This window comes from Nyctereutes procyonoides, unplaced genomic scaffold, assembly GCF_905146905.1.
Source record: "Nyctereutes procyonoides isolate TBG_1078 unplaced genomic scaffold, NYPRO_anot_genome, whole genome shotgun sequence".
NCBI classification, from domain to species: Eukaryota; Metazoa; Chordata; class Mammalia; order Carnivora; family Canidae; genus Nyctereutes; species Nyctereutes procyonoides.
In genome coordinates this window covers 4,230,585-4,252,995 of record NW_026575124.1, presented here as the reverse complement: position 1 = coordinate 4,252,995, position 22,411 = coordinate 4,230,585, and the positions used below count along the sequence as shown (strand labels likewise).

Here is a 22,411-nt window from a genome sequence, read left to right as displayed (position 1 = left end):
GTCACCCCTTCTTGTTTACCCTGAATCAACTCTGCAAGCAGCGTAGATATTCTTACCCATACTTTATACATGACAAAACAGATTCTTAGGGTTAGGTAACTTGCTCAAAGACACAGGGCTCGGTGCTCACTGACTAGGAATCAGTCCTGTTGTAGTGAAGTCAAAGCCTTCCCATTGTTCTCCTGGAGTTAGACCAGAAGGCCTCATCCCCCTGATTTAGCAAATGAGAAACCTGAGGGCCCAGAGAGAGAATGTAACTTGCCCAATAGCACTCAGTCAGAAACTAAACTGGGTGGGGTGGGGTGGGGTGGGGGTGCCTTGCTAGCTCAACTGGAGGAGCATAGGACTGGGTGGGGTGGGGTCCTCAATCTTGAGGTCAGGAGGTTAAGCCCCACTTTGGGTATAGCAATTACTAAAAAAAATAAAAATAAAAACACTTAAAAAAGAAAAAGAAAGAAAGAAAGAAAGAAAGAAAGAAAGAAAGAAAGAAAGAAAGAAAGAAAGAAAGAAAGAAAAGAAATTGAACTAGAGCTATAAACCAGGGACCCAGTGTGAAATGTCCCTGAGGGGCACCCAGTATGAAAGGGGCCTGGGGTGGGAAAGAAAAGCCAGTAGAGAAGGCACAAAAAGAAATGAAGGAAGAACTTCTCAGTAGGGTTCACAAGGCCTTGCCTACGATTTTCCACAGAACGTCTCCGCTCTCTCCTTCACACACCCGATACTTCTGCTACCCAGGTTCCTTGCTGCTTTGTACTGCACCTCAAGACCCTGTGCCTCCTGCCCCCACCACGCCTGGAAAACTGCTGGTTGAAAACCCAAGCTTCCTGTGGTCTGTGAGGCCTTCCCACTCAAGCCTCAGACAGGACACTCCCCCAGTACCCCAGGCAGTGCCCCCAATCAGGTGAGCTGTGAGTCTCTCAGCACCTGCCAAGCAGTGATGTCATCTTCTCCTAGCGCCCGCCATGCGATCCCACCAAATGAAGGCCTGTGTTAGAGAAGGAAAAGAAGAGAGACCGGAGGAGCCCTGGATCACATGAAGCGGGGAAGGCCCAAGGACGTGGAGATCAAGCTGACTTTATCTCTCACCCACCCCTTCTCCCTGGTCAGGACTGCAGTGTACAGGATGCGCGCAGAAGGATCCAAGCATTCAGCAGGTAGGACAGGCAGTGGTGAGGCGGAGCACCGAGCATCCGACCACCAGATTTATGTTTGCACGAACATAGATTATACGTAACTGCGTGTTTACAGGTGAGAGATGGTACAGGAGGATTCCTGGAACAAGGGCCTAGCTGAACACTGAAGTAGCAGACATCCAGCTGAGGCCTACAAGGGGGAATGGCAGCGGGGAGGAGCTGAGAGACAGTCTTCTGGGCAGAGGGGTGGGCAGCCATGGGCGCAGCTCTCTGGGAAAGGCTGGGCCTCTTGAGGACGGGCCAGGGCGGCCAGGCGCTGCTGAACACACTCAGCTGTCAGCCGTGCTTCGGGGTCTGCATCCCAACAGTCCTCTAGCAGCTCTCTCAGGCTGCCAGGGTCCTGGGAAGAATGACCAGGAAGCAGGCTTAATCCTGGAAGTGGCCCCCTGAGTAGCCCCAGAGTTGAGAGGTGTCCACCACTACCCTGTTTTCAACACTCCTCTTCTGATCCTCTCTGGAGCCCCCCTCCCTTCCCACTCCCCCAAATCCAGCTCTCTGCATCTTGCTCCCTATGAGACAGGTTCTTTGGGTGTCTTCCAGAGGGTCAACCTTTTCCTCTGAGGAGCTGATTCAGATTAATGACTTAACACACTGATGGGAAATTACTCTCCTTCCTTTCAGGCAACCAGGGTCTTAGCTAAACAATACTTAACCCAATAGACACTTGTTGCAGTGGAAATTTCAGGCCAGGTAGCAGGGAAAGGGGCTTCCTGTTAGGAAAATAATTATACAGATCCTGAAATTTCACTGTTTGGCCACTTTTTTTAACCCTTAAAACCTAGGACTGGCTTTTATTGGGTCATGGCAGAAACACAGATGTGTGAGACAGGGTGAGGAATTACTGGATTAAATGGTGGGTTCCAGTGTGCCAGGAGAGGAACCATCATGGGAACAGAGCTCAGGGCAGAAGCAAGGCCAAGGAAGGCTTCCTGGAGGAGGAGACTGAGAAATAGGGCTAACCGACAGTGGAGAGAAGAGAGACAGACCAGGCAAGTCTGAGCAGGAGGAAGGTGTCTGTCTCTGTCTCAGGAATGGGGTGTGAGACTTGTGGTGGAAGAGGATGAGTTGAGGTACAGAGCAAGTTTGTCCAGCTCCAGCCGAACATGAGACGGGGAGTGGTGGCAGATGAGAGGAGATAGGAGCATTTGGGCTGGTCCCAGTAGACAAGTCCTCGAAGCCCATGTCCATACTCTCCAGGCCCCCAGCCCACTGGCAGGTGGCCTCTTACTGTGGTGAAGGAGTGCCAGGTGGATGGGATACAGGGGCGCCTTCTCTCCTCTACGGCCAAGGTCCACAGCTCACAGGTGGTGGGGGTGCTACCCAGTTCTGCCTCATAGGCCAGTTGGAAAGGTGGTGGTCTGCTGTCTGGGGAAAGGTGCACAGGGCTAGGTCAACTAGTCCTGGGGAGCCTCCTTGTGAAAAGTCCAAGAGGGAGAAGGGCAGAGCTTCCCGCAGCAGGAGGTAGGTGGACATAGAAGGAGTGAGTGAGGTATGGGGCATGGGGAGAGAGGGGCTGCTGTCACACCCATCCTTACCAGGCCTCAAATCTGGGCAGCGGCTCAGGATCTCCCATAGGAGCAGAGCCAGAGAGTAAACATCGGCTTGTCGGAGGGCCGTGCCCCAGTCCTGTAGGTCCAGAGTCTTGTCCAAGAGCTCCGGCGCCATGTACCTCTGGGTGCCAGCCTGGAGAGAAAGGTGTGGAGGCCAAGAATCACCTTCCTGGCAAGTGTCACTGCAACACTGGTCCATGCGACGTCCCCCCAACTAGGCTCAGCAATGTCCCAAACTCCGTAGGTACTGCCGCACTGTTGCCACAGCAAAGGACACATCTTCATCAGCAGCACCACCATCATCCCGGGTCTCACCCTCATCCAGGGTACTCACCTCCATGATGGCAGCTGGGCCTCGGGGTTGAGTAGGGGCCCAGGTGGGAGGCTGGGTGAGGCCAGGGAGCACCAAGGCAAGGCCAAGGTCTCCAATGGCACACGACCCATCCTCCCGAACGAGCACATTCTGACTGCTCAGATCGCGGTGGGCAATACCTGGTTTGTATTGGCCTGTGGGAGAAGCCAAGGTTGAAGGGGCGTGGGTCTTCTTCCTTTCTCTTTTGACCCAATTCTTTCCCTTCAAGCTAAGGGAGAACCAGACACAGCAGCGTAGCTCTTGATGCCCATAGCTTCCTACTTCCAGCTCACCCACCATCCTGCCAGCGCTCCTCATGGAGAAATGCCAGGCCCTGCGCCAAGGACAGTGCCATCCGCATGGAACTTCCCCAGTCACTGGTGTGCTGGGTCAAGTACTGGCACAGGGAGCCCTGGGGAGCAGCAGAGAGAAGAAGAGGACACAACCTGGAGGTGGCTGATCCACCCCAAGGTGCAGAGATCAATCTAGAGACCTCGCCCTGCATCTCCCAACAGACCGACACACTGATCCATCCAGGCTGAGACAAGAGGCAGGGGAGGAGTGAGAACATGCATCTGTCAGACTGATGGGAAAAACAGTAGCCCTAACTCAAGTGTCTGAGCGCTTACTATGTGCCAGGCCTCCTGTAATCCTCACAACAACCCTAGGAGATAATGTACTCCTGTCATGCCTCATTTATAGACCAGGTGCTTGGAAGAAAGCTAAATAAACTTGCAAGTCACTTGGTGAGAAACAAGTAGAGCTTCAACCCAAGTGGTCTGACTCTAGGATCACTCACTAGTAACTACCTCATCCTGACTTGGGACTTGAGGCAATAACAGAAGCAAGAGAGGCAAAGCGAGCTAAGTGGTGGTGCCCCTTGTGAGCGACCTGGCCTGAGGCGTCAGGCCTGTAGGGAAGAGCCGGCCCATGGGAGAGCCCCCAGGTAGGAGAGTGAAAGATGGGGAGCAAGTGGAAATTGGGAGGGGAAGGAGCATTAGATTAGTGTCTCTCACTCAACAAACATTACTGGGTACCTTCAGTGTGCCGGGGAAGTTGAACAAACCAACCAACCCAAGAAAGCAGAGATTTTTGAGCTGGGCATTGAGACACATAGTCAAAGAGGGGACTTCTCAGAATTCAAGATTTCAGAGGGAGAGGATGGCGGGGCTAATAAAGTCCCCAAGTCCTTAGCAGGCCCACAAGCCCAGGTGTGGTCTGGTCCCTGCCCACCTTGTCCTCTTCATCCTTCCTGTTCATGACCCTCCCCTTGAGTCACATCTTATTCTTATCTCACAGTACCTCCTCTCTTAGCACTTTATGCCCTTGACATCTGATGCTTATCTTTGTGTTTACCTGATTCACTCTGTCTCCCGCACTACTCTATACAATCGACAGAGGCAAGGGCTAGGCTGTTTGTCTTAGCACAGGAGGTGTGGTACGTGGTTCATAAACTTCTTGAATGAATGTGTCAGTGAGTTTGGAGGGCCAAGCCTGGACGTATTTCTTTTAACATTGATTTTCCTTAAGGTTGGGAATATGAGTAGTTTGTTTTTGTTTTTAAGATTCTATTTATTTATTCATGAGAAACTCAAAGAGAGAGAGATAGAGACACAGGCAGAGGGAGAAGCAGGTTCCCTGCAGGGAGCCTGATGTGGGACTCTATCCCAGGACCCCGGGATCACGCCTCTGAGCCAGAGCCAGATGCTCAGCCACTGAGCCCCCAAGACGTCCCAGGAACATGAGTAGTTTTGATTTCTCCTTCTCTATCTCTATTTCATAAATTAAAAATATTAGCAAGTATTGCTTGTCTAATAAACCAAGAAGACAAAATCATTTTGAACATTCTAGAGAAGAGGAAATCTGAAGCGGATGAATAAGCACGAGTGGGGCCCCACGGCCATCCAGCACCCACATACACACACAGGCAAATGCATACAGACGTCCCTTGGTCCTCACCTTCGGGTGCAGTTCCAGTACCAGCAGGGGCCCACAGGGCGGGGAGCCAGGGCCCCCTCTGCTGGCGGTGATAAAGCGGACAATGTGGTCGTGCCGCAGGCCTGGCAGTTCGTACACGGCTCTCTCCGCTTGGAACTGGGCCACAGCCCTCAGGGAGAAGGCCTTGATGGCCACCAGTCTGCCTCGCAGCTGCCCAGCCCACACGGCCGTGTGGCCTCCTTCCCAGATTACCTGGCGGAAACACAGTGCTGGGTGCCAGCCTCAGGTAGCCGTGGGGCCAGGCTTCCTCCCCAGCACACCCTGGGAGGGATTGGAGGACCCGGCCCCCTCCCTGGGCACCTGGGAGAAACACAGCTCAGGCAGCTCAGGAAGCTCAGCACTCCAGTCCCCGCCTGAGTCTGGCTCCGGCTCCTGCTCCGGCTCTGGCTCGGGCTCCGGCCTACCTTGAACGCTGCAGGCCTTCCGCTGTCGCAGGGCTGGGGCAGAAGGGAGCTCTTGGGTCAGGGTGCACAGGCGGGGAGACTGGGAAAGGGGCTTTGTGGAGGCAATGGGCTCAGGCTGTAGAGATCTCAGAACCACGGGGTCAGGGGAAGCTGGAGAGGAGTCAGAGCTTTGGGGCAGTGACTTGGGGTCACGAGGGAGGCATGAAGTAGATTAGTACCCAAGACGATGCTGCCGAGCAGCAGCAGAAGCAGGATGAGCAGCCCCAGCAGCACCAGCGCCATCCAGATGGACTCGCCTGGACGTTAAGCCAAGAATGCAGCTTGGATGAGCCTTGCCCCAAATCCACTCTGTTCCTCTCCCCTTCCTCAGAGAACTTGCTTCTGGACCCACCCCCACCTTGGTCACAAGCCCCTTATCTCCCAGTCACTAGGGCAACCAACTTCTCAAGGCCAGGAGGAGGAAAACTTGGGATGGGGGTAGGGTGAGAACCAGCCTTGGTTCTACCTCTCATCCTAACCTGGGCCCCAGCCCCCAGCCCTAGCCCCCTGCATGGCTACCTGGGATAGCTTGGGGACCCTGGGAGCCAGGGGTCCCAGGGTTCCCTGGAGGAGGCAGACGGCTGTAATTGGCATTGCAGAAGTCAGTGCCACAGGAGCAGGTGAAGAGAGTGGACCCGGGGCTGGGGTGGGCTCGGGGGTTCAGGTCACAGTGGGGGGACTCACAGTCTGGCTCATCACTGTCTCGGCATCCTGATACGGTGGGATTAGAAGAGAGAAAGGGAGAGAAAGGGCGAGCGAGCATAACTGGGTCTAGGAACAGAGAGGATAACCCCCTTCTCTATCAGAGGCATCCCCTCCATCTCACATGGCTTTTCTTTCCCTCCACACATTCCATTTCTCCTCCTCTCCCGCTGCTGTCACCCCCACCCCAGGATGTACCTGTCTCCCACCCTAGCTATCACCTGCTGTATACTTTGCCATTCACCTTGCATCTCCACCTGTGCCTGGTCTTGGGTCAGGTTCCAGATCCCAAAACAGCAGCGGCTGTAGAGGCAGCGGATAACCCTGGGGGGCCCTGGTCCTGCATCTAGCAGCTTCCCCAGTGTCTTTGTGCTTCCCCGTACTCCAGGGGCCTCAAAGAACACACAGGTCCGCCTGCTTGGGGGTGCTGTGGCCCAGGGTGGGGAGAGGGGAGGGTTCAAGATGGGAATGAATGCAGGGGCAAAAGCAGCAGCCCAAGGGAGAGACAAAACAGGTTTCATATCCCAGGGCCAGCATGGCAAAGCTGTGAGCAAACAGGATCAGCAGAGGTGTGGAACCTGACCTCACCCTGGGGACACATGCTCTACCTTTTGCCCTCATTCACCCACCCCACTCATTCTTCCAAAGGGGTGGCTGCTGCTTCAAGTCCCCCTTTCCCTCAGTGGGTGAGCTGGAAAGGCCCTGCCCCTCCCTGTAGACACTTACCTTGCACAGCTGTGGGAAGTAGTACCCAAAGGCCCAGAGTCCCCAGCATCATGCTGGAGGAGGCAAGCAGCATGAAGAGGGGAGCATGAACCAGCACTGCTGCCCTGGGCCAGAGCTTCCCTCAGATATAGGCGCTGTGGGTCTTCTGATCCCTCCGTCCCCAACTCCGCCCCCCTCCCTCTTCCCAAGTCTCTGTGGGGGAGACGGCTGTTGTGGGGGAGAGGATGGGTGTGGGGAAAATCAAGGAGAGGGAGGAGCAGAGAACCAATCTCATATCCTCTTCTCTGCAGCCAGCTGCCTCCTCTTTTCTCTGCAAAGTGGGAGGAAGGGGTCTTGGAGGCCCAGCTGAGAACCCCATGACATGGAACCTCAGGCCTCTGCACTTTGCTGACCCTGGAGGAAAGTGCTGGATGCTGTAAGCCCAGAAACCAGAATGAGGTCAACTAAGCCAAGATCCCTTCTTTTCAGGGCTCAGATCTGCAGCTCTCTGGGCAGACAGGCTTCACAGACAATACTAAAGTTGACTTCAGTTTCCAAACTCCAGAATCAGAAAAGAGTTATAAAAAAGTCACATTGAAAATGGGCTAATGGGAAATTTTATGTTACCAGAATTTAAAAAATCATATTGAGCCATACACTGAAAAACAAAAAAATCACTATTACTGAGAAGGTTAAAAACAAACAAACAAACAAACAAAAAACTTTTATTGAGCCCCTATGTGCTAGGGCAGAGCTAGGGTTATGCATTTTACAATCGTCTCATCTCATGCTCCCGTTGAGTTATTATTGTTTTCACTGCACAGGTAAGAAAGCTGAGTTTAGGTAACTTGCCCAAGGTCACTCTGCTAGGAAACAGCGGATTTGAACCTAGTTAAGTCTGATTCCAAAGCCCAGGCTCTGTTCTTTATCTTATTCCATGGTGCCTGAAAACAAATTTAAAAATTCAGCATTAAAAAGTATTTCCGTTTGATACAGTATTTGAATATTTGGATCTAGATTGTTGAGAAAATATGCACCATTACCTGTGAGCAGGCCACTAACTGGAGAGGGAGGGTACAGTTCAAACTACCACCACCAGAGGTCAGCAGACATAGGAGAAACTCAGGGCGCTTGGAGGGGCAAAAGGGCCTCCTCTAAAGACTAGTATCTGTCTTCCACCTCCTGTATTTCTTAAGCTTCAGGGACTGTATAGGGTGAAGGAAGAGCCCAGGGTGTGCTGCACGGAAGAAGCCTATAGCTTGTGCTGCAGCAGGAGACAGGAGTCCAACTGCACCACACTCTTCCCCAGAGTAAGGCATTACATTAACAGGTAATCATTTCCGAACCTGCGAGCTGTTGGCTCCCATGAGACTCAGAGTCAGAGGGGACTGACTGGTTCCCTGTTTTCCTAGCGTTCTGTCCCCCGATGGTTGCCTAGAAAACTTTCCTGGGAACGGTCTGGCTTAGACCAGGACTGAGGGTGTAAGTATGAACTCTCTAATTCTGGAGCCTTTTCTCCTGGGGGGCCTGCAGGAGGGAAGGAGAGAGTAAAAGCTCCAGGGTTGTGAAGGAGCAGCCAGAGAAATGACTAGAGCCAGAGGCTGATGGGCAGTTGCCCATCCTTCCCTGGGATCTTCGGAGAGTCTGCAGGCCTCTGCCAGTGAGATAGATGGAATGTTGCACTTAGTTACAGCTATTTTCCTTCACCAGCTTCCAGATCAGATAAGTCTGGCGGCAGGGTGGGGGTGGGGGGGGGTTTGGAGGGCAAGTGGGGAGTTGAAGGTCAAATAGCTTCTTCTGTCTGGAGTGTCTCAGGAGACTACCTCCTCCAGAGGGAAGCGAGGTGAAGATGAGGCAGGGAGGCAGTCTCCTTACCCAAAGCCTTGGATGACCACTCCTTTCAAAGACAGAAACATCTTAGCCAGGTTTATGAGGTGAGGTGGTGATACAAGGGGTAACAGCCTGAATGTTGGGGGATTAAGAAGGTCCTGAGAAAGGACCCCAGCATAGAAATAGTCTGATTCCACATACACAAAGATCCTTCTTCACCAGGATCCTGATTCAAGTCTGCAGTGGCCCACTAAGTTACCTTTGAGTCTCTGTCTACAGGGCTAAAGTGAGTTGTTTATTCATTCAACTCAGAAAATATTAAGTCTCAACCTTTTTTCCCTTCCTTTCTTTTTATTGAAGTAATCTTCACACCCAACATGGGGCTTGAACTCACGACCCTGAGATCAAGGGTCGCATGCTCTTCCGACTGAAACAGCCAGGCACCCTAAGGTCTCAGTCTTAAAAAAAGGAATTTCTGGATACGTGGGTGGCTCATTGGTTGACTGTCTGCATTTGGTTCAGGTCCTGATCCTGGGGTTCCTGGATCGAGTCCCTCATCGGGCTACTCACGGGGAGCCTGCCTCTCCCTCTGCTTATGTTTCTGCCTCTCTCATGAATAAAATCTTAAAAAAAAAAAAAAAAGGAATTTCACTAGGTGCTGGGCCTACAAATAGATGTGTGCTTCCTGCCCTCCAGAATCTCATAAGTCTAGAAAGGCAGGAAAATATGTCAACAAGCAACTAGAAAATTACAGGTCAGACTAGGGGTATGAGCAAGGAGCTATATAAGCAGAAAGATCAAATAAGTTAATTCTGTCCAGGGCATAGAAAAGTACCTAGAGGGTTTCAAAGAGAAAAGGACAAATTGTCTCAAAGGAAAACACTGAAAATATGTAAAAGGAGGGTAATGATTACAGGCAAAGGGAGCATCAAGAATAAAGGCACAGAGGTATGAACACAAAGTGTGTGTTGGGAGCAGGGGAGTGAGCAGGAGAAAGAGGTATGAGATATGAAGCAGAAAATCACCCTAGAGATAGACTAGACCAGACTGGAAAGGTTTTCAAGTCTGTATCAAGAAGACTAGACTTTTCCTGAAAGCAAAAGATTTTAGGGAGGAGTTTGGAAGATGGATGACTGAGGTTTGGGGAAACTAGAAGCAAGGAGATCCATTATGAGACCGAGCAGTAGCCACGGTGAGTACCAGGACAGTGGAAATAAAAAGGGAAAAAGTTGAGTGATGTTGTATTGGTAATACTGACAGGATTGGTAATCAAGTAAACGTTGGTACTTGAAAATGAGAATTAAAAGATGATTGAGGTTTTGAGTATAAATGATCAAGGGGTAGTGATACTGTCAAGTTAGATGGGGAATACAAAGGATTATTTCCCCTTCTTACATGTTGATTTTGAGTTATCTGTGGGACATCCAGATGAAAATGTCCCATAAGCAATCTGCCAGGTTGAGAGGAAAGGTAGGACTTAAGATTTGGGATAGCTAAAGAATGGATGCAACTTGCTTAAGGGGGTGAAGTAGAAAAAAAAAGGGGGGAGGGTGAAGTAGAAAGTAGAGCAAGGGAAAGGACTTAAGACAGGGCCACCAACATTTAAGGGACAAAGGAAAAAGTGGCTATGAAGGAGACAAAAAAAAAAAAAATCAGGAGTATCAGTCTCACACTCCAAGGGAACAAAGTTGTTATTACTGTTTGAAGATTTTATTTATTTGAGAGAGAGAAAGAACACAAGCAAAGGGGAGGGGCAGAGGGAGAAGGAGAAGCAGACACCCCACTGAGCAGGACTGATCCCAGGACCTGGGATCACGACCTGAGTGAGTTGAACAGACGCGGAACCAACTGGGAACGGGAACAGGAACGGAGCTCTAAGATGCACACAGTTGCAGGTCTAAAAGGCAAATGACTCAAAGACCATCGGACCTGGCAACCAGACTGCTGATGTCCAGGAGAAACGGTTTCATAAATGATAGGTGCTGAACAAAGTGGCCTGAGGCTAAAAAGCCTCTTCTTCACTAAAAGAAGAGAAAAATTAAGTGTAAACTACTTTTACCAACTTTAGAAATGAAAAGAACTAGATCTGAAGCTTGAAGTGGAAGCAAAGGGATGGGGAAAGAGATTTTTAACATGCTTATAGGATGACAGAAGGGAACCCAAGAGAAACTGAAGATGAAAGGGGGAAAACACCACCAGAACAAGATAAATGAGGTTAAGAGCACAGGTGGTAGGGCTGGCCTCGCAAAGGCAAACTTTCTCTCCCAAGCAAAGATAAAGAGCTACACTAGTATCGGTGAGTATATGGCTATTTGTAAGGAGAGGAGAGGGAAGTTTGAAGAAATTCATGCTTACATTCTCTCCTGAAATAAGAAGTAAAGCATCTGCTTAAAAAATGGGGTCAGGATTGGGAAACCTGCAATTAATGGTATCTCTCTCACTCCCCAGACTATGAAGTACTTGGTGGCAGGACCTGTCTTATTTTTTATCCTCAACCTAGCTCAGTACCCAGGAAATAACGGCCCAAAGAGGTTTACTGAATGAACAAGTGGTACAACCATTAAAGGCCCTTTTATGGCTAGAAAACAAAACAATTCCCCCAAAAAACCCAACCCCCAAACCAAAACATACCCCCCCCAATAAAAAATGTTAAAATGTTATGTTGCTAGTGGCTACATAAGGAAATCCAACGGTGAGTTTACCCATGGCTGAGTGATTGAAAAGCAGATAAAGGAGTCGAATGTTTAGCAAAATAACAGAATGCTGGTAGCCACAGTATAAACAAGTGACTAAGGATTCTTGGATAGGTGGGAAGGCAAACGAAGTCATAGGCTGATGGGAAACTGGAGACTGTCAGAATAGTTTCAATTTCAGTTTCAGATGGGGCCATAATCTTGACTTGATCATGTTAGACACAGGCTGGTATTAAATGAATGCAAAATATGTTGGGGCTAGACCTTAGTTTCTAAATACCATTCTCCAATAAAAAGAACTAAGGCTCCTTGGAGAAATGGCTGATTCTAGGGCTGGGACCGGGAAAATACAAGATAAGCCTGAAGCATCTTGTATGTCGCAAAGTTCTTTAAAAAGTGCTCAAAAAAGTAAAAGGATGTAGATGTATCAAAGAGACACAGGAGTCTAGCTGAAGAGCTCCCAATACAGCTGAGACAATCTGAGCGATGAAAATAATGTAGTACTAGATTATAACCTAAGGATAAAATAAATATACATGAGGTACGTACTAATATAAAATAAAGGAGGGAGAAGAGAGTTTCCTCACAGAATTCCCAATATTCTTTTTTGTTTTTGTTTTTTTAATTCCCAATATTCTCTGTAGGTACTATTTTCACTAGAAAGGGAAACTTGATTCCTACCAACTCCATTAGGGGTGGGCTACATTTATTGACTTGTTTCCCAAGAATAGGGAAAGAAACACAGTGGAGAAAAACACTACCTTAACCAGGTGATGAAGGTTATTAGCACTGGAAACGTCATGTGGTTTTCATATACCTGAGAGGATGTAATGAGAAAGGCATTTCACACCATTTCACCTGTGTAGTATTTTTTCCCAAAAACCTGGAAGCTCAGTCCAATAATGAGAAAAACATCAGACAAATTCAGATTGGGGGATATTCTACAAGACACTTGGCCAAGACTCCCAGACTGTCAAGGTCACAAGAACTAAGGAAAGACTAAGAAACTGTCACAGATCAGATAAAGTCTGGGGAGACCCACCAATGAAATGCAATGTAGCAGCGCAGAATGCATCCTGGAATGGAAGGAGGACATCAATGGGAAAATTGGTGAAATCCATAAAGCCTGGGGTTTAGCTGATGCAATGTACCAGTGTCAGTTTCTGAGATGTGACAACACGCAATAGTACATTAACAATGGAAAAAATTGAGTAAGGAGTGTATGGGATCCTCTTTGCACTATATTTGCAGCTCTCCTTTAAAGTATTCCAAAATAAAAAGCTTATTAAAAAAAAAAAAAAAGGTTGGGGCTGCCCCATTCCTTTTGGTCCTCCACATTTCTACGTAGGCATGGCGCACTGATCTGGTCATGAAATTGTTTGCCTGGGACTTAAGTGTAGGGGTAACTGCACTGATTAACGTGTATGGAAGCACAACAGTGTACCTGGAAACCTTTGTTGGGTACAGTGTATGAAGTTATAACCACATTCTCCCCATTCCCACCCTGTCAACACACCAGAGACATGGCTTTTTTATTAAAAAAACTTTTTTTTAATTGGTTTACAAAGGAGCTACAGACTACATTGAAACTAATCTTTGTACAAAAAGGCCAAAAAAAAAAAAAAAAGCCCCCAAAACACCCAGAGACAAAAGGGTAGGGGGAGAGACAAGAAGGAAGATACAAAAGAGCAGGAAGAAACCAAAAGACAAGAGATTAGCATCATACATACACAAGATCAGGTGAGGGGGAAAGAGCAAGAAAGATGAGAGAGCATTTAAAAGTATTTCCCCACACAGCCCTGGTGATAATCGGATTGGAATCAACAACAAACACAGCATGAGAATATTAAGAGGTTTAAAAAGGCAACAGTGGTATGGAGACTGGTTATCGCCAGTGTTGAGAAAGAGAAATAAACTTGTTTTAGGCACCAGAGACTGGAGCACTGCCCCTCCCTCCCAGAGGATGACAGACTGGGTAAGAGGAAGCAGGCCCTGGGGCAGCTGCCATTGGTGTGTGTGAAAAGGGTCTCCTCAGGTCAATCTCAGCATATTTCCCCCATCTTCCCCCAAAGTCTTTGTGCCTAGACTCCAGGTGAGGGCTATAGGATGCCACTGGGAGAAAAAAGGTGAAGACCTGCCCTTGTCCACACTGTTCAAGAGCAGTTGCTGGGAAAGTGGAGGGCTGGGTAGACAAAGCCCATTCCCCTGTGGAGAAGGCACAGTGTAATTCCTGAAGGTGAGATGGAGGAAAGCACACACCCCAGGAGAGGTATCAATGGAGTCCTCACCACCTGCAGTTTAACCCCATTTATTACACTTTTTTTTTTGTTTTTTTTTTTTGATACTGAAGGGAGTTGAGGGACAGATCACCACACCTCTTCTCACTTAAAAGGGACAAGGAAGGCTGGGACTGTTTGACAATAAGGAAAGAGGAAAAGGGGACAATGTACTCATTTCTCTCAAATGAATGTGGTAGAGGAAATCTTTCTGGGTTTGGGGAAGTCAAACTGGAAAGATCTAGGGGAGGAATGAAGCTAGGGAATCCCCCCCCCCCTTTTTTCCTTTCCTAGCCTTCACTCTAAGGCAAGTGAGCCAAACTGGGAAGAGGGAGTAGGAATTTAAGCTTAAGGCTGCTTAATATCCTCCTGGGGGCTGGTGTTTAGGGAAGGCAGACAAAGAAAAGAAACAGGTCAACCTCAAAGCTGGTCTGCTCATCCTCCTAGAAGAGGTCTGTACCCCAGGAGGAGAGCCAAGAGAGGCACCAGAGAGAACACAGGCTCCAAAACAAAAGTAATAACCTGCCCATGTTTTATCAGCAGTTTCAAAAGCAATGCTTTCCGGGATTGGAGGAGTGCCATATCCTCCTCCCTTTCCCCAAAACTACTGCTGCCACCTTTCATCCTTGCATATAAGTTACTGGCTCTCTTCTAAGGGAGATGAAACTCTGAGATTTCACATTTCTCTTCCCCACCCCAAGAGGCTACCCAGCTTTGAATAGGGGGAAGGAGAGCTATGCTAAGGGTCCCTCACTTGAGGCAGCTAGACTATCCACATTTCCTTGGTACCGGGATCTCCAAAAATTGTTTGCTTTGATCCCAAGGTCCAAAAGGCATCAGGGTACTTAAAATTGAATGAAAACTCTAAGCGAGTAGCACCAGGGCTCCCCCAAAGCATAACAGGGGCCTGATTAATACCCCCAGAAGAACCCCTCACAAAGTATATAAATTTATTGCGTCCTAGCAAAGATCTGCAGCTTCCAGTATTCACACATTGTGAAGATATTAACAATACAAAATATATTCTGAAAGTCAAACATCTGCAGTTCATAGTGCTTTCTCAGATTTGTTAAAAAAATACAATGCTTAGTTTCCTATATAGGATATACAAAAGCAAAAAATATATATATATGTATATAGTAGAAATAAATCAATCAGCCATAGTAATTTACAGCTTTTGTCTCTAACCCTCCCCCAATCATAATCTTTACCCCACACTTCAGTCTATACTTTCTGGGATCAAGGGTTCTATTTATTCTGAATCAGGCTGAGAAATATCCATTAAATTGCATTCTGCATAGCACCCACAAACAGGGTGCCAGCTGGGAGGTCCCTGAAGGAAAATGGTGTGGGTTGTTACTGCTCTGGGTTAAAAGTGAGACAGTCAAATGGCACGCAGATGAATGTGAATAGGCAACCTGAAAGGGCAAGGGAATGAGTGCTTTAATATTACCACTCCTCTGGGCATCCCCTGCCCCACAGGTTTGGTCATTTAAAAAATTTAAATAAAAAAGCAACTCATGAAAAAAATGTTAGAATCAATATGCCTGTCAGTTACATTAATTTCTGCTGGCCAAAATGTTCAGGGAAAGGGATTTTCAGCCATAAGCTCATGACTCAAGGAATGTAGGCTCCTAACTCCCTGTGGAAAAGACTGAGCGGCTCACTGCTGCTGGGAGACAAAAGCAGAAGCTGCTTCAGTTTGGGGGCCAAACAAGATACTGGATCTGGAGCTTCCTTGGTGATAAGGAAAGAGGGTAAGTGGAAAGAACGGATTATGAATTCACTTATAGCAATGTTAATGAAGGGTCGAGGGTAAACCAGCATTCCAACCTAGACAAAATCATCATGAGATAACCTTCCAAACACCTGTAGTCCTCAGCATCATTAAGCTGGTTTATATCAAATAATTTCATACTGGGGAAGATTCCATTCCTTGAAACTCTCTAGCAAAATACTACACACTATGGTGAGTTATCCTGCCCCTTTCTTCCAAAAGATGCCTACATGTACATGATTACAGACATAAAATAACAGGTTCTGAGTTCTGCCTTTCAGTGGGAATAAAGGGTGTGTGATAGGTGGCTGGGCGTGGATGATTTTTACTTCAATATTAATTTGAACTGGGGAAAGTTCCTCAAAATAGTTCCTGAGTGTGTTAAAGTCAGCAGAGAAAGGACCAAATGGAGCGAACTACTGTTTAGAATATTAACAGTTATTGTATTTCAGGTTAAACAACAACACAAACTTACCCAGACCCTAATTTGGATAGATTTGATATAAAATATATAGTAGAATCATAGCATCATCTCTTTGTAGTCAAGGTAAAAAGACTTATGAAAGAAACTAGGACTCTGGTATAGTTCTGGATGTTGGTTTCACTTTCAAACAAAAATAGTTTCTTCTTCAAAAGTGCAGTAGAATATCCCCCATCATTAATTGTAACTAATTTAGCATAAGCAAAGAAATGACCTCAGGAACATACCCAGGTTTAAAGACAGATTTCTAGGTAATGGGCCTGAAAGGCATTTTGAGCTGAATTTGATTTATTTTCCAACAATTTCAAATATAATTTCTCATCTGTGTGTAGATATATACAGGCACAAACACACACTCCCACACAGTCATACACAAACACTTCATTTTCTATCAGATCAGGGCAATTTTTTATTGCAGGTCTCTTTTTAGTATAGGCTAACAGAAAACCTATCCCCAACCTAACAGGTTACACACATACACACAGCCATTTCCACACTTCCTCACAGTGAAAAGCTCTCTGACAAGATACCAGAAGGTCAAGAGAGACAACGTTTTAATGGCTGGGCCTTGAGGACAACTCTGGTTGCATTTAAATCTCAGTGCCAAATGCACTAAGAGTTCCCTGCCGCTATAATTTTTGGATCAGTCTCTTCAGGAATCAGGCCATGGAGAAAGCAGGATGGTGTCTCCCGATCTCTCCTATAAACCACAGTGGTAAGACAAGATTTCTTTTTGTTCTGGGCTATCACTCCCATGATCGTGTGCTTCCTTTTCCCTCAGGAACCACCCAAGGAAGAGTTAAGGGAAAAGATCAAAGAACCTCTGCCTTGCCATTAGTACATGCTCTGGAGTTCTGCGGAATGGAAACCCGAACAGATTCATTGGCTGATGCTCCTTAACAACATGAGAAAGAAACTACTGGGGATGTTCAAAAGAGGAAGTGCATTTCCTTTCAGAATGTGACCTCAGAAACCCATACACCAAAGCTCAGAGCTACTTTGGAAGACAGCTGTACAAATGTCCAAATACTCTACTAACTCCTGAACTGGACTACTCTGAGTCACTTCCACTTCTGAGCACATCATTTTCCTATTGAAAGCCCCTAGCTTTTACTTGACCATTTTTGACAATTTATACAAACTGATCCCAGATTATATAACCTTTAAAGGGTCTTTTGTACAATTCCATAGAAAGACTTCTGACTCTTGATGCTTAGAGCAGCTAATGAGGAGAGGTGCCTTGGACTCTCCAGCGCCAAGAGGGTGCCTGCGTCAGTAGTATTTTGAACACTCTCTCCACAGCTAACTCAAGCATCAGCCTGGGCTTCAAGGCTCTCTCCACTCTGCTGCTAGGACCAAGGACCTTAAAAGATTGACAGAAGTGCCTCATCCAGGGATCATTATCAAAACCAAAACATGAAGTGATCAGGTGAGAGAAAGGGAGACAGAAAGGTTGAGTCAAGAAAAGAGTACAAGAAGCTGATCCCAAATAAAAAGACAAAATTAAGAAAAAACATTATGTATGTATATATAAACTAAAAGCAGAGCATATGAACGCTTAATCTGGTGGGAAGCCAAGACAACATCTATAGAAAAGCTTGATGTGTCACAACAAGGCTCAGCCATAGGGAAATAAGGCAATATAAAAAAATGACCAAGGTATTTTTGGTCACAGAATGGTCTCCTTCCTCCTCCCAGCCAACCCCTGCAAATGCATCTCTATATATCTTTTATATATATATATATATATATATATATAATATAGAATCTGTTTTTTTTTTTGTTAAAAAGTATTTCAATGATCATATATATTTATCAAGGCATGATGGCTTTAGGAAAGGGGGGGATCCATCATGGGGGAGCTGAGAAGGGAAATGCAAGAAGGGAAGGCTGGGGAAAGAAGTGTAAGAAACTGTGTGGGGTCAAATAAATGCTCATAAAGGGTGGCACCAACAGAATTTTCAATAACGTTTCTCACTTCAGGAGGTACTGATGATAATAGATGGGTGCCAGGACCCCATCTCTTGTATCCCTCCCCCAATTCTTCCCACCACCATGCATTTTAATGCCTCATGGCTCTCTCTCCCACATGTCTCTTGGACCCATGCTACCTTGTATCCCAGGGTTGATGGGTATGGCCCATATGTCTCTGGCCCTGGGTGCCTGATCTCAGAAGCCATTGCCACTGATATTAATGGACTGCAGATCTGCCACCTGCATGACGTTGATGCCACTGTTGGCAAGACGGGCAATACCCTCTGGACAGATGGCCTCCATGGCTACCATATTGGTGGTAATAAGGGCTGAAGGGGTAGCAGTGCCGCTGCCTTCTGAACCTGCCCCACTGTCCAGGGGCAAAGTGCCCACACTCAGGGATACACCTGGGCCTCCTTTCTTATTCTGGTGGGTCTTGATATGCTTTGACAGGTGGTCACTCCTCATGAAGCGCTTGGGACACTCAGGGCAGGCAAATTTCTTCTCACCTTGGTAAAAGAAGAGAAAGAAGACAAGAAATGAACATCTTAGGAAGTAGGGTTACCTTGTCCAATTTACTGCTTTCAAACTATATGGGACAGAATATTAGTCTTAGAAGGTAATAAAAACAAGAAAAATCTGGTATCTTTTTCTTTTTGAGAGAGTGGGGGCAGAAAAATAGGTAAAGGTCAAAGAGTACTAGAAAGGAAGGACTACAGTAGAAAAGTAAGGTAGGACCGAGAAGAATAATGGGGCCATGGTACTCCTTTAAAATCCCACTGAACACCTAGCTCCTTCCTTCTGAAAGGTTTTCCAGATAAACTCCAATTCGAATCATTTATGTTCCATATATTTACTTTCAAACTTAATTTGCTCAGAAATTTAATTATTTCATAGATATATTTTGTGTCTTTTTATGCTATTACTATTTCTTTTCTCCTGGGGCTCCTTCTCACCTGTATGTGTGCGTTTGTGTCTTTGTAGTTCATCCGAACGTGTAAAGCGTTTCCCACAGTATGACCAGGTACACATGAATGGCCTCTCGCCTGTATGCCAACGCAAGTGTGCCCGTAGGTGTGAGGTCTTGCCATATACTTTGCCACACCCTTGGATGTGGCAAATGTGCTGTTTCTTTTTGCCGGGATCCCCAGAGCCTCTGAAAATAAGAGTACAACTATTCATAATGCATTCTAGAGACAAGAATTAAAGAACCCCAAAATGTTAACATTTATTACCTGACCCACTCAAAACTAACCCAAATTTCTATTTAAAAACAAACAAACAGGGATCCCTGGGTGGCGCAGCGGTTTGGCGCCTGCCTTTGGCCCAGGGCGCGATCCTGGGGACCCGGGATCGAGTCCCACGTCGGGCTCCCGGTGCGTGGAGCCTGCTTCTGCCTGTGTCTCTGCCTCTCTCTCTCTGTGACTATCATAAATATATAAAAATTTTAAAAAAATCCCAAATCTAAGTCCTTAGTCTTAGATTAAAAAACAAACAAACAAACAAACACTTCTCTTGGGGCACCTGGTGGGCTCAGTCAATAGAGCATGCAACTCTTAATCCTGCTGTCATGAGTTCAAGCCCCATGTTGGGGGTGGAGGGAGAGAGGGAAGGAGGGAGGGCAGGCTTCTCTTTACTACCAAAATATCAATCTTTAGGGGTGCCTGGGTGGCTCAGTCAGTTAAGCATCTGATTCTTGATTTAGGCTCAGATCATGATCTTGGGGTCATGTGACTAAGTCCCATGCTGGGCTCTGCGCTCAGCATGGAATATGCTTGAAATTCTCTCTCTCCCTCAACCTTTCCCCTACCCCTGCTCGTACCCTCTAAATAAATAAATAAAACAAAGAGATAAATCTTTAGTTGATTCTGATTCTTAATACCCCAAATTCAAGTTTTAAATTTTTTCTCTACTGGATATTTACTATTTCCTGTTTTTCTATTCCTTAATCAATTCTGATGTTTGATGTGTGAAGAGATAATTGCTCTCTGGATGACTTGTGAAGTCTGTGAGGCTTCTTGTATTTTTCACAAAGTTTGTCTTAATACAAGCATTTCCTTCCTCCCTCCCTCCCTTCTTTTCCTTTTCTTCTTTCTTCCTTTCTTTTTTCTCTTAAGATTTATTCATTCATGAGAGACACAAAGAGGGGCAGAGACTCAGGCAGAAGGAGAAGCAGGGAGCCAGATGTAGGACTTGATCCCAGGACCCTAGGATCATGACCTAAAGGCAGACGCTCAACTAATGAGCCACCCAGGTGCCCCCAAGCATGTTCTTTTTCTTTTTTTTCTTCAAGATTTTATTTATCTATTCATGAGAGACGCAGAGAGTGAGGCAGAGACACAGGCAAAGGGAGAAGCAGACTCCCTGCAGGGAGCCTGATGATGTGGGACTCGATCCCAAGACCCCAGGATCATGACCTGAGCCAAAGGTGGATGCTTCAACCAGTGACCTACCCAGGTGCCCCAAAACAAGCATTTTCTATGAGAACTGTGAATATGGTGCTATTTTTGGCTGAGAGCTTATTTAAGGAACTAAAGATCTTGCCACCTGAACACCTCATGGAGAACTTTAAAGAAAATATAATGGTTTACAACTATGAACTTATTTTCTAAAATAAAGGTCAAGAGCCAAATGGTAAATATTAAAAGCTGAAAAGCCAGAGCACTATCAGGGACTTCAGTGGAAGAGAAAGATGGGCTAGATAAAAGTTAAAAGAAGAGAATAAAAACCCTAATTTAAGGAAGGGGGGAGAAAAAATAAATAAATAAATAAATAAATAAATAAGTAAATAAATAAATAAATATATATATATATATATATATATATATATATATATATATATAAAGCAATATATATAGTTCCCCCCTATATAAAGTAATCCCTAAGCTCCTCTCAGAAATCAGTTCTGAAATGTTTTTGCCAAACCAATTTGTTCCATGTGTGATCCATTAGTGGGTATTGGGGAGATTTCCAAGAGGGACTTTTCTTGAGTTTTAACAGCAGAGAAAAAAAACCATAACGGAAATGAAATCACATTTAGGGGGAAATCAGAGTTTCCTTTGAAAATTTAAATCCACTTTAAGTTTTTTTTTTTTTTTAAGATTTTATTATTTTTAAGTAATCTCTACACCCAACATGGGGCTTAAACTTACAACCCCAAGATTGGGAGTCACATGCTTCACTGAGTCAGGTACCCCTCAGTGTTTCTGATTCAGATTTTTTTTCTGTAATGTAAGGTTAACCTATAAGGAACTTAAATTATATTTGGTTTTGGTGCTTTTCTTTTTGTACTTATTTCTGTTGAGACAAAACTTAAGATTTTTTTCCAAAGGCATTAAAAAATCTGTATGACTTCCTATATTCTCTTTCAAAAGCAGTGAGTTGAAGAAAAACAAACTTGGAACTCTCCAGAGATAATATTAAATAAAACCAAATATTCTACTAATGAGAAATATTTGTCAGAACTTTGTTCTACATGACACATTAGATTCCATGATGGAAGAATTTTCTATCTGGAGTAAGCATGTCTATTTTGAGGGAACATAAACTCTGAAAACCCTTATAATTCTCACACAGCCACTGTAAAAAAAAAATAATTACAGTAGGTATGTTTCTTTTTCTTTGGAAGACTATTTTACAAGCAATGTTGTTAAAACCATCTCAAAACAGACATATGGTAATAATCATTTGACCATTGGCTCCATCTGATTACCTTATCTCTGGAGAAGGCAGGCACCTATTAAGGCCCAAGGATTTAGAGTAGATGAAAGGATCAGAGCTGGAAACAAAATCCTAATATAACCCAATCAAGTGTACTGTACTATCTCTGGTCCCTTTGCAACACTGCCAAGTCTTAAATGTTTAAAAAAAAAAAAAAAAAAAATCAACCCTCTTCTGCTTACCTCCAAATCCATTAATTTTTCTCCTTTATACTCTTAAAACTGGCTTGGTAAGAAACAACTTACCTTCCTTCACTGTCTTTACAGTAGGGGCAAGTGCATGCTTCCCGCCTGGTCCTCCGACCAGCTTGGGGCTGGGGATCTGGGCTGTTTTCCCCTTCTTCTCCACCTGCTGTGTCATCATGTATTCCATCACCACCAGCTCCATGAAGGCCAAGCTGAGCTCCATGATCACCTTAAATTAAGAGAGTAAAAGAAAGAGTCAAGGTGGGAAGTAGAGGAGGTCATCAAGTTGTGGTCACTTCAGTGATACTTTACATTTACAGCACCATTTCTTCATAGCTTTGAAGCCATATTTACTGATACTGCTATCCATTCTTAAAAATCTCAGGAACCATCACTGAAAATACAAAGAGTTAATAAATATGTAAAAATATGGTCAATCTCATTTAAATTTTATTTTTAAATTTTTTTTTTATTTTTTTGAAGGGGGAGGCAGAGTGAGAGAGAGACTCTTAAGCAGGCTCCAAGCCCAGCA

General features: G+C 45.8%; 2 protein-coding genes across 5 annotated transcripts in view; both read right to left on the bottom strand.

The window, feature by feature from the left end:
* Nucleotides 1–557: 557 nt before the first annotated feature.
* On the bottom strand, nt 558–7,166 carry AMHR2 (anti-Mullerian hormone receptor type 2). 3 transcript variants are annotated; one of them, XM_055337134.1, is made up of 11 exons: nt 6,965–7,166; nt 6,483–6,665; nt 6,056–6,247; nt 5,716–5,793; nt 5,394–5,530; nt 5,055–5,285; nt 3,393–3,507; nt 3,078–3,250; nt 2,729–2,876; nt 2,422–2,558; nt 558–1,533 (listed from the first exon to the last, which is right to left on the bottom strand). In XM_055337134.1, exons 1-11 carry the CDS (start codon nt 7,035–7,037, stop codon nt 1,324–1,326), a joined length of 1,677 nt encoding a protein of 558 aa, XP_055193109.1. In that variant the 5' UTR covers nt 7,038–7,166; the 3' UTR covers nt 558–1,323. The 3 variants fall into 3 exon arrangements, with proteins under 3 accessions (XP_055193109.1, XP_055193111.1, XP_055193110.1); XM_055337135.1 differs by lacking the exon at nt 558–1,533 and having other exon boundaries at nt 2,278–2,554; XM_055337136.1 differs by lacking the exons at nt 2,422–2,558; nt 2,729–2,876.
* A 5,688-nt stretch (nt 7,167–12,854) lies between these two features.
* SP1 (Sp1 transcription factor) overlaps nt 12,855–22,411 on the bottom strand; it is a 46,176-nt gene continuing 36,619 nt past the window's right edge. For both annotated transcript variants that reach the window (XM_055337123.1, XM_055337124.1), the window contains exons 4-6: nt 21,940–22,108; nt 18,931–19,130; nt 12,855–18,483 (exon numbers count right to left, since the gene is read on the bottom strand). In XM_055337123.1, the coding sequence (XP_055193098.1) occupies nt 18,170–18,483; nt 18,931–19,130; nt 21,940–22,108 (683 nt within the window). In that variant the 3' untranslated portion in view covers nt 12,855–18,169. The remainder of the gene's footprint in view (nt 18,484–18,930; nt 19,131–21,939; nt 22,109–22,411) is intronic.